This window comes from Alligator sinensis, unplaced genomic scaffold (assembly GCF_000455745.1).
Source record: "Alligator sinensis unplaced genomic scaffold, ASM45574v1 scaffold802_1, whole genome shotgun sequence".
Taxonomy (NCBI): Eukaryota; Metazoa; Chordata; order Crocodylia; family Alligatoridae; genus Alligator; species Alligator sinensis.
This window is the reverse complement of record NW_005841918.1, coordinates 2,595,514-2,608,041: the sequence shown is the minus strand read 5'-3', so window position 1 is coordinate 2,608,041 and position 12,528 is coordinate 2,595,514. Positions and strand designations below refer to the sequence as shown.

Below are 12,528 nucleotides of genomic sequence, written 5' to 3'. Positions count from 1 at the left end.
AAAGTATAACCATATATATTTATAAAATAGATCAGCATGACTTGTATTTATTCTTAGTTTTGAGCATTATATTAAAGATTGTTAAATTATGCATGTAATATATATGCATTATAACCATATATGTAAACTATGTATACTTTCATTAGGATCCTAATCTGGGCCTAAATTTAGACATGCATATTAGAAAAAGTAGAATGGCTCTGAATCTGAAGCGCACATGCCATCCTACACTCTAACATGTAAATACACTATCCTAACTACTTATTAAGCATAGTGGAAAGGCCATGCTTATGTGTATTCTCTATCTACATAAATGTCCACAAAATGGAATATGGGTTTGGAAGTCCTAATACTCACATCTCAGACATTGTTATTGTAAAATGGCAACAGGCGGATCATGAATATATTTTATATTACAGTAAATTAGTCCACAACATTATGGAATAAACTTCATAATACATTTTACAATTTTTCTGATGAGTTAAGAAGGGAGATATTTGGTTTAAATGTAACTTAAAATCTGAGGTTGATTTTTATTTTTTTCTTATTTTTTACAAATTTGTCCAAATGTCAAATTCAACACCCAGACATTAAATGGGTTGGTCAGCTTTCCTTATGTACCAGGATTTATAAAGGTTAATGAATGATTTGTGCTCATCCATATAAAGGATATAGTCCTTTCTATTACAACATGACTAATCTATATTTCCAAAGAATCTTGTTAATCTTTGCTCTAGTAAGGCACAAATTTGCAAATCTACACTGAAAGTATATTTCCAGGTATACTGTTCACTTAAGCACAAAACATGTTTTTCTTTGCTGAGGATTTAAAACTACTGAAAATGAGGTAATATTATCAAGAAGGCAAAAGCGGAGTAACATATCATTGCCTAGCCTAGCCCCTGCCATGAACTGAAGCCCTGAGATGCTCAGTGAGTACATGTTGAGACATTTGCTACTAGTTCTTCTTGCCAGCTGCTTCTCCTAATGCTTTCACTGAAAACACAGTTCTTATGCCAAATCCCCCTGAGTGAAGAGGAACTGGCTGGCAATACTACATGGAGCAGAAGTGCTTTAGTAAAGTTACCTCCATAATTCTGCTTCCCACCTCTTTCTGCAGCAGTTCCTATGAAAGCTACCCCTGGCCTCCTTGATAATCAAGACTAATGGGGAGCAAGTAATGTACTCACTGGGTGTGTCTACATGTGCATTTACTGCACAGTAATTTACTGCACAATATGTGGTTTTTAGACCAGCGTCTACAGATGTAGCCATTACAGTGCAGTAACACTGTGTGTGCACCAACTTGGGAATAAAGTTACTCCCAAGTCAATTCTCACAAATAGGGTTACTGCACAGTAACTATTCAGGAGTAAATTTGCTACTTACGTCATGCAGGTAGCAAATTTACTCCCGAGTCAGTGTAAGTTGCCATAGTTACTGCTCACTGACCTAAGTTACTGTGTAATAATGATGCATGTGTAAACACTCCCACTGCCTACTTACTGAGAGGATAGGATGAGGGGCTGAAAGATGTGGGTGATTTTTTCCTTCAGCAAGTGGAAGTTCATCACCAACTTATTCCTCTTTTCCTGAAGGATTCTGAATTGTGCACCAAGGCAGCACTTTCTCAAGAACTATTGCTGAAGAAAAGAGAAACAGTATAAGAAGGAATATTTCTTGTCATTCATTCCTTCAGCTACTTCCTACCTTACTTTTCTTAGGCTCCCTACATTAGCTAATATGGATTATTGAGGTATTATTGCATATCAAGTAGTCTAGGTATAAGCAAAACATATCACGGTATATTTTGCAGAGTATCCATGTTATTTAAATATTTTAGAACACCATGCCCTACGATCATCTGTGGCATAAATAGGTGTAATCCAATAGATTTGCACTTTCTCATACATCTGAATTTGGTCCCCTATATTAAAGAACACAGCACAATGGAATACAAAGTACATGCAAGAAGTGTGAAGGAGATATTAGTTACAATTTAATGTTCATTTTGTTGCTGTGCCACAGAGTGCTGCGACCCTCACTGCTTTCACTCATGATGTGATCTCTTAATTGCAATAAATTTCTGTTGATGGAGAATTCAGTGCAGCAGTTATGGGCTTATTGAAATATGACTCTGGGCATATGCAGATGGTCTGAGTAACCTGGAACGCAGGAAAGTTCTGATTAAAAAAAATCCTCCCTGCATATTGTTTGCAGGAAAAATCCAGGAGCTAGCAGGAAGTTAAGGATCTGAGTGTGTCAGACAGACCCTACTGCTTTATAAACTAGGCAGCAAGAAACCAAGGACCTACATGAAAAAGAGAGGCTACTCTTGTGCTAGAAACTCAACATAAGTTTCCTAAATAGACTGTGGAAATGTACCCTGGAAAAGAAGGAATTAGTTTGGGAATGCTTTAGCCTGAACACATCAGAGCCACAGACCCTGCTCTGTGGCAGTGACATTTTAAAAGTAAACCATTTGGAACAATGTATCATAGAATGACAGGTGAGGATGGGTCCCGTAATGCTCCATCCTATGTTCCTCCCTTTCTCCCTCTGCGTTCTATTAGTTAATATTATTATCTGTTCCCATGACTTTCTGTTTCCCTTCACCAAGTCCCATGTTCCTATCTGTTTTTCTGACATCCTGTCCTCACCTTTTCACCATCATCCACCCAGTTGTCAGGCTTTTAACCTGGAAAGTATTTTTGTCTCAGCCGTCTCTTTTAACCCAGAACACAAATTTAAATACTTCATCTTTCAACAGAGTATTAAAAAAAATCAACCTTTCCTCTCTCTCCACCCTACCAATTCTTACCATCTCATGTACCATTAAAGCCTCCTTCTCTCTGGCCTTGAAAGTTCCAGTCTATTTTCTGTCCCCCAAATCCATTGAAAACACTCTTGCCAAGATCATTTTCCTTCCCTAGCACTTCAACCATCTAACTTCATCTGTTTCTCCATTGGCTCATCTTTCTTCACCAGATTAGATTTCTTTTCCTTACCTTCACAGTGCTTCATATTTTAGCCCTAGTCAGCCCATCTGCTGTAATATTTTATTGAACTGTGTTGATTTTTCCTTCTTTTCGGTATCATGTTTCCTTGTCTTCCCCATCTTTGCAAGATGATTTTAGATGTGTTATCTAATCTTTGTGTGTATCTTCTATATTTTATTTGCAGAGCCATGTTTGAAGTTAACATGAAAGAAAGAGATGATGGGAGCGTTACTATAAGTAATTTGTCACCTAAGGCAGTGAAGGCTTTTCTTGATTATGCCTATACAGGAAAAACAGAAATAACAAATGATAATGTGGAAATGCTCTTCCAGTTGTCGTCATTTCTTCAAATTTCACTCCTTTCCAAAGCTTGCAGTGACTTTCTAGTAAAAACTATCGATCTTGTCAATTGTTTACAATTGCTTTCCTTGTCAGAAAGTTATGGGTCTGTTCATTTGTTTGATCATACACTAGAATTTGCACTGCACCATTTTTCCTTGTTGCTCAGATCAGCTGATTTCTTGGAGATGAATTTTGAGATATTACAAAAATGTCTTGAAGCAGATGAACTAAATGTCCCTGAGGAAGAAACTGTGCTGAAAGCTGTCCTTCAGTGGACCAAACATAACTTAGAAACAAGACAGAAGCATCTGCCTCAGTTGATTAAAAAAGTGAGATTACATCATTTATCTGAAAAGACCCTGCAGGACTTTTTGCACTCTGAAGAACATTTGTTTAAGAGTGCTAATTGCTTAGTAATAATGAAAGATGCAATTAAAAGTGTGCAAAATTCCAGTGGACTGTTTCCAGATGCTCGCCCTTCAACAACAGAAAAATATATATTTGTTCACAAAACGGAAGAAAATGGAGAAATTAGGTATACATTTTGCTATAATATCAAAACTGATAAATGGAAAGAGCTGCCACATACACACATGATTGATCTACCAGGCTCAAGTTTATGTAGTTATGGAGAAAAGATATTTATAACTGGTGGGTGCAAAGGGAACTGCTGTAAGACTATTAGACTTCATATTGCTGAGCCATTTCATGATGCTACTGACCAGACCTGGTGTTACTGTCCAGTCAAAAATGAATTCTCTTTGGTGTCACCTATGAAAAAAACAAGGACAATGCACACATCTGTCATGACCCTAAATCAGTTGTTTGTAATTGGTGGAAAAACCCAAGGAGCACAAGACACAAGAAGTCTTTTGGATGTAGAGTCTTATAATCCTCTCTCCAAAGAATGGAAATCTGTAAGCCAGTTACCAAGAGGCATATACTATCCAGAAGCAAGTGCATGTCAAAATATAATTTATGTCCTTGGCTCTGAAGTAGAGATTACTGATGCCTTTAATCCATCCCTTGATTGTTTCTTTAAGTATAATGCTATGACAGATCAGTGGTCTGAGCTTGTAGCAGAGTTTGGACAGTTCTTTCATGCAACATTAATCAAAGCTGTTCCCGTGAACAGCACATTGTACATATGTGACCTTTCCACCTACAAGGTTTACAGTTTTTGCCCAGAAACTTGTGTTTGGAAAGGGGAAGGATCTTTTGAATGTGCTGGCTTTAACGCAGGAGCAGTTGGAATAGAAGACAAAATTTACATACTAGGTGGTGACTATGCTCCAGATGAAATTACAGACGAAGTGCAAGTCTACCACAGTAACAGGTCTGAGTGGGAGGAAGTCTCGCCAATGCCAAGAGCTTTAACTGAGTTTTACTGTCAGGTAATTCAGTTTAACAAATGCAGGGACCCATGGTTCTCTCTTTTGGCAGGGTGCTCTGAAGGATTTTAAAGGTTCATAAGGTCAAAATAGCATACTTAAGTTTTAACTGTTTAAAAGCTGTTTAAAAACCTGTAAGTTTTATTTATTTTAAACGTCTTCTGTTTAAAATTTATTCAGTAGGATTGTGTATATATATATTTTGTTGTTCATAACTTAACATCTTAATGGGATGAATTAAGGGGTTTTTTTTATCCTAGTAGAGGGAGTCTAGACACAGCATTGTCTCAATTTTCACTTGCTGCACTGGCTTTAGCAAGGGTAAATACCAAAGAAGCCTTGATCTTCACAAAGCATTCAGTCTGAATAATTAACCTGAAGAGAGTAGTCATTTCTACAGTTTGATTTTTTTTTAATCTCTTCCTTGTGGCCTGTTTCACTTGCTTCTTGTGCCTTGGTAGTAGCCATACTTGCTGTTTTAATTCTGGCCTTGTGGTAAGGTAATCTCTTGAGACTGACACCTTTCTACAAGGATTGCTGTATTGTATGTGGCTCACACAGTAACTTCTTGCAGCTGTGCAGACAGTTATCTCAGTAGTGCTACCAACCACAGCTAGGCCAAAAGAGAAAGTCTGACCTAAGTCTTCCATCTATCAAGCATAGAATGCTACTTACTAAGCCACTGTTAAGGTGAACTAGGAGGCACAAGTTTGTAATAAAACTGCTTCAGTGAACTAAATTGGAAGAGTCCATATAACAGTGTATATAAAATGCTAAGTAGAGAACAGAAATAAACAAATCCTCCATCTGTATAAATCAAAATGGATGTTTCTGAAGTCAAGTCATTGCATTTTTTAAAATTGTAAATAAAATTTTAACTAAACTAAAACCGTTCAGGATATGCACTTTCACCTTGTACCCAACAATCCATCTTGGATGTAGATATCACATGATAATCACTACTCTAAATATATTGCTTGAGAAAATGTTATGGTAAGCTAATATAATAATGGTAAAGTTGCAGTGAAACATTTCATTTGGCAAATTTAGCACTCTGCTTCCAAAGTAGAGTTGTCTTTCACAGAAGAAAAAAGTGCTGGTTAAGCATATGCATCTTCCAGTGCCCCATCCAGCTGCTTCAGACAAGTACTGAGGTCTGAATTTGCTTTTATGTGTAATGTATGCTGTAGTGACAATATATTGACATAGTAAACTCATGTTACCTAGGAAAAACAGTACACATTTGTTTAGAGCATATACCATGTCTAAGCAATGTAAATTGAACAAATAAATAAAATTCCAGAGGGAAGATGTTATAGATAACTTTCTTGATATGTCAAGACAATCTGGATAATCTTAAAAAAACAAACAAACAAAACAGTTCATGTCACCGCTCTGGGTACATTTTCCCCATAATCAAGCACAGTATTAATGTCTGAAGTTCACTTTCTTTTTGTATCATATTTCCTTTTCAAATACTATACAAGGTCCAAGTTCCGTGACTGTCTTTGTATATTGGCATCAAATAATCTTATGAGGCTAGCCAAGATTTACCATGAAAATTTTCATAAAAGTATAACTGAAAATTATGTAAATATGAAGTCTGTTTTTCAAGTGAAAAATTCTAGTTTGTATTAAAGTATAGATACAATTCTTTAAAAGGATATATTTTGTTATAGGTTTAAGACTCCAGCTAACATTTGCCTTTTTATTTCTCCTTTCTCAGATGATCTCCAAGTTATTTTAAAACTACACTTGATCAGAAAGTACTTTACAGTCCTCCCACTAAAATGCAAGTACCTCATTGTTAGAACACACCAGCTTTTTGTTAGTTCAAAACAGCTATATAGCACAAATTAGGAAAAGTGCATAACATAGTATGGAGTGTATATGCATTGTCACAACTTCGGTGTTAGGTTTCATCACAAATACAGGACCTGATTCTCTATTGTTTTGCCATTTTGGGGCACATCCAGATGAGCATGCATGTGTATTTCTCCAATGCCAAATAGCAGGGGCACATAGTTGTGCCCCAACTATGTGTCCATGGGGAATGCTCGTGCACATGCACTCTGTCACACAGGAAGTTGCCCCGGATGGGGTAGGAAAAACTAGGGCCAGCACCTGGGCTGGCCCCATCAGCCTTACCTGTGGTTCTTGGGGCTTCTCAGAGCTCTAGTGGCGGCGATCCAGCACGTGGAACCTGGCTCTTGCTGGCCAGACTCCAGTTTCGGGTGATGCATGCTGCCACCACGTGTGCCAGCCCACTTTTTTGACACTGGGATCTCCCACTGTCAAACTGCCCCCCCAGCACAGTGAACGCCTGCATGTACAACGCTTGCAGTTTGCAGCACTGCAAACATGTCTGCAGCACCTCATACCACATGTGCACACTTGTCTGGATGTGCCCTTGCGGTCTTTGCCTAATATAATGTAAGCGTAGAATTGATGTAAAATAAGAAAAAGAAGAGAAATCTGTGATTCTCAGTATAATAGGTGTGCATGACTACACAAGACACACAGAGAGAAATAGATCCATAACTTTTTTTCTTAATTGGAACTATTATGGACAACTTACCAAGCTACAGAGTGAGCTTTGAGTAAGATAGAAGGGTCATAAAGACTAATCCGTACAGCACACACTCATAACTTGGATGTCTAATTTTAAACACTGAATGGTTCTTTTTTTTCCTGACACTCAATAGGTAAATCTCACCATAATTTATATCTGGTAATTCTTCAAATATTAATAATGAAACATTATTCTTCGTATAAAAATAAATGTGTTTCTTGCATGTTTGTCTTAAAGCTGTGCTACATTTTTCATTCCTAGTAAATGACTTAGAAATGTCTTTAAATCCAAGGAAACATTTGTAAACAATAAGGCTTACCTAAGATTGAGAATGAAATTGAGTGATTTCTTTCATTACATTTTCAATTCAAGAGGGGAAATAATACCTAAAATATACATTAAAAGACATATGGCAATAATATGGAGTTTTACTAATTTAAAAATGGATGATCAGTTTCTCTGCTTGATTTATCTACCTGAATTTAATCAGTTACACCACAAGAAAATTTTGCCCACCATTTCAGGACAACACTTCAGTTAAACATTTTAATTAATGTTATGCCTATTCAATGAGTGTATTTTATTTTTTTCTCTGATACAGAAAGTATATGACCTTAGGTGGTAGTTAAAATAACCCTAGATTAAAAATACCCAAATGGAATAATAGGTGTTCCTCAGGCTAGCCTTTGGATGCACTGATAATATATATATATGATCCAGTTCCATACCCATCACAATTGTAGTCATGGATATTACAAATTCTGGCTACAGATACTAATAAGTCTGATGATTCACACAACCCTGAGTGTGGTGGTGACACAAATACAGGAACTGACTCTGGGAAGTCTTTCATGAATTTCAAAAGTTTTCTTTGAGTACAGACTGTTGTAGTGATCAAGAAATAATATAGTTGTATTAGTTAAAGTACTTGGTAATTTCTGTTGCCTCCAGCGAAGCTGATATACAATGACATGATTTTTCTATTGCTATGCAGTTCTGTTGTGCAGAAAAATTTAATTGGCACGTCTGTCTTCAGAGAGAACAGAACTGGACCCAAATTTAGGCATGTTACATTAAAAAACAGGTGTCATAATAGAGTTAAGGTCCCACCCTTTTTCAACTCCTTCTATGAGTAATCCTTAATCATGCAAGTAATCTCAGTGAAATAAACATAACTGTTGAAATAAGCAAGGATTATTTCCATGAGTTCTAGTTGCAGGATTAAATCATAACTAGTAAATAAATGTATTACACAATTACAATAGTTACAAATTAATGCAAATCATTTGTTTTAATTATTTAGTTTGATATTTCTAAACTAAAGCACATTATTCTTTTTTAAAAGTCCAAAAAATGTAAATTTAAGTATTGTACATCTTTTTGCTGGATTATTCTGATATTTATTTGAAAAATTACTTGCATGTAAATGTATATAGTCTTTTTGCACTTATATAATGTAACCAAAACAAGAAATGTTAAATATTCACATACATTATGTAAAAAATAAAAAATTACAGCATGATGAGTATAATATACATTAAAGTGATGTCATGTAAGTGATTTCTTTAATACCCAGTTATTATTTTATTGGATTATCTTAAAATTGAAAGAATGCTACCCCAGTTTTAAGGCATTTTGGTAACATATAACCAATTTTAAGTTTTGGTAGTTATCACAAATGCCAATATTAAAATATTTTATGTTGAACCATTATGTTTGCAGACTTAGCACATTTTGGTTTGTATTTATTTAATCATGTGTTTATTTTCTGCTTATAAATAAATGTTAGTAACCAGTTAAGCAGGGATGGGCAAAATGCAGCCCATAGGCCTGATACAGCCTGTCAGGCCACTCTATCTGGCCTGCGGGGCCCCTAAAATATTTAGAAAATTAATATTTATCTGCCCCTGGCTGCCTGTCATGTGGTCCTCGATGGCTCGCCAAAACTCAGTAAGCAGCCCTCCGCCCGAAATAATTGCCGGCCCCTGAGTTAACGGCAGGTTAAAGATTAGTTGTGTTTGCAAGGGATGCATCTGCATTTGCAATTAGTGCGCAGCACATTGAGCCAGGTCAGAGCAGGGGGATCCAGGGGTCAGCCTGCCAGCCCCCTGGCTCAGCGTGCTGCAGAGGGGCTGGCTGGGGCACAAGGGTACATAAGTGGGGGCCTAGCTGGAAGGCAGCCTCTGCACTGAAGTACCTTCATGCCCCAGTCAGTCCAGGCAGCATCTCCATGTGTACTGCTGCAGGGTGAAAAAACTCCACAGCAGGATAGTACTTGTATTTAAAAGTACTATCCTGCTGTAGAGTTAATTAATCTACTACGGCCTAATAGGGGCATGCATGTAGATGTGTGACGCTTATTGATCAGCTAATTAATCAACTGCACAGTAAATGTGTAGACATGCCCAAGATGGGGTTGATTTAGTGACTCAAATTTATGCCTGGTGTGTTTCCATGAGGAAACCTTTACAAATTGCTCTGATAAATATCGTTGCATTATACAGAAATGGAGACTTGCACAGGAAAGATGTGTGGCCTAAATTATTCAAAGGTGCTTTAAATATTGGCTGTCTTGAGAGCTTCATGATTTATTTTTATTAAAATCATTGGAGTTACAGCAGGTGAAAATTTGGTACATGTTTCTATTTGAACATTTTTCTCACACTGCATTTTTCCCAATATCTGATAAGAAGTATAGATCGGTAACATTAATATGCCATAGTTTTATATAATGTTGGTGCTCCAAAGTCAAAAAATATTACCAATGATATTGCATTTGCTGAACTGTTCATTTTGTGAAATAAAATCTGAACATTTTTATCTGTATCATATGAATTCTTTCATGGTAAATCTCAGAATATAGAGAACCTCCAGTACAGTTAGCTAAATTAGCCATATCAGCTGGGGGGGGGGGCGGGGGGGGGGGGTTTATTTTAAGCATGTAACATCATTTCGTTATTCCAGTCAAGGTCAAGTTGTAGGCCGGGTCTACACAAAGTGATGCACTAATTTAAGCAAAGAAAGAGTAAATTTTAAGATGGTATGGTTAAACTAATGAACATTTGCTGCTTATGAAGTCACTTAAATGATTTTTTTGGTTAAAGTAGATAGTCTATAAGAGAAAATTACAACAGATCAATTAAAGGTAAGATTTGAAACCAATGTATTTAAATCTCTGCAAAACAGTGTGAACATTTATTTTGGGTTAGATCAGGTAGAAATCAGTTTAATCTGATTTAATGGCAATACAACCTTAACTCTACCTCCCCCAGAGCTGCTAATACCCCTTGGGAACTATCAGCATGCAATTTAACCATCTTCACAATTCCCGGTGTAGCTGTACCAACTGGTGAAGAAATTCACTGTAAAAGTTTGGCAGTGCTGTGATTGTAGCGTAATAAAATCTAACAGGAGTTTGGCCGTAGTAAATAAGTTGAAGTACAGAGGAAGGATGTTTACCTTGAAAGATCCAGTTGCTTCATTTTAGCTGGGAATCGTGTAGATTGGTCAGAAGTACTGCACAGACACTTATTGCCTCAAAGACCATTAGCAGGGTGAGGTATAAGAGAGGTAAGTAAGTGATGATACATTAAGTAGAATACAGATAAAGATGGTTGCAAAAAGAGTGAGGGTTATAAAAGGCAAATCATACTCATTTTTTTAGGTACTTCTCTTGATTACAAGTTTTTCCTTGAGAGGAGTTAAACCAGAGGTGGGCAATTATTTCAGCTTAATAAGGGCCGCTTAATGAGTTTTGGTGAGCTGTTGAAGGTCGCAATGGTAGCCCTGCGCCTGATATTTGCCCTGCCCCCTGGTTGCTATCTTGGGACTGGAAGTCCCTTCTCTTTCCCCTGGAAGTACTCCTTTTGGGAGTAGGGGTTGCCATCTTGGAACCAGAAAAAAAAAACGAATCACATATTAAAAGTCAAATATCTACTATAACATAGTTTAATTTAATTTCAAAAAATATTTTTGTCACAATTTGTATTTGTGTAGTGCAGTGGTTCTCAACCTCTTTTGTAGCAGGACCCATTTGTAAACATTAATGGCCAGTCCTGACCCAGTGCCCCTCATTCCCAGCCTGCTGCCTCCCACCCCCAGCCCCCCAGTGTGTGGGGCAGGGGGTGGGTGTGTGGGGCAGGGGGAGCCCCAAGCAACCCCTTCCAGGCTGGAACTCTGCCAGCTTGCAAGGGAAAAGCCACCGTTTCCCACATTTTTCTCCTTTAAAAAAGAATCCACTTTTAAAGTTTGTTGAACCATTTCTAAAATTTGTTCACGGCCCTTTCATATATTCTTGCGACCCACTTTTGGGTTGCGACCCACAGGTTGAGAAATGCTGGCATAGTGTATATAGAGGTGATTGCATAATAGCTCAAAAATAAAGTCTTACTCTTGTATATAGTGCATGGGGGACTGTGTGGGGTGTGGTTGGGGGCTGGGTGTGTGTGTGTGGTGGGGGGGTGTGTGTATGTGTGTGAGGTTTGTGAGGGAGTGTGGCTGTGTGTGGGGAATAGGGTATGTTGCTAGGTGTCTGTATCTGTGGGGTGGGTTGTGAGGGCATGTGTGGGTGTGTGGGGTTTGTGGGGTGAGAGGGAGGGTAGGGGGTGTGGGGACTCCTCCACAGACTCCCCCTCCCCATGGTGCAGAGCCCCTGCCACTGGCAGCAGCAGCAGACAGTGGGCCCTTTGGGTGCTCATGGCCCACACTCGGGCTGCCACCTGGCAGCACACAGCTCCAGCCAGTTCCAGGAGCTGGATGAGACAGCAAGAAGAAGAGCCAGGCCAGCCTGCCTGTATTGCCTGGGGCTCCCCGTGGTGCACATGCACCTCCCAGCACTCGTGCCACCAGAGGGAAGCCCTGCATGATGGAACCAGTGGACTGGGACTCTGCTGGAATTGATGGGGAGCCCCACCCCCTGCTTCCTGGTGGAGTCCCAGCAACTGCACATGGTGTCAGGCAGCGGGGAAGGCAGCTGGCTCCGTCGTGTGGGGCTTCTCCCTGGTGGGCCACGAGTGCCAGGAGCTGGATGTGCACTGCAGGGGGCCCCGCACGAGAGGTGGGCTAGCCTAGCTCTGCTTCTTGCTGCCACGTGCTGCTCCCAGAACTGGCTGGAGCTGCACACCACTGGGAGGCAGTGCCTGCATGGGCCATGAGCACCATGAGGCCCTGCTGCTACTGCTGCCGGTGGCAGGGGCTGTCTGCCATTGGGTGGGCAGTGTGTAGG

General features: G+C 38.9%; 1 protein-coding gene across 3 annotated transcripts in view; it reads left to right on the top strand.

Annotated features, from left to right (window-relative positions):
• The window catches only part of KBTBD3 (kelch repeat and BTB domain containing 3), a 36,597-nt gene extending 26,517 nt beyond the window's left edge, over window positions 1-10,080 (top strand). For 2 of the 3 annotated variants that reach the window (XM_025198260.1, XM_006018953.3), the window contains one exon: window positions 3,184-6,452. In XM_025198260.1, coding sequence (XP_025054045.1) covers window positions 3,184-4,804 — 1,621 coding nt within the window. In that variant the 3' untranslated portion in view covers window positions 4,805-6,452. The other variant, XM_025198261.1, reaches the window with a different exon arrangement.
• Window positions 10,081-12,528: the final 2,448 nt, after the last annotated feature.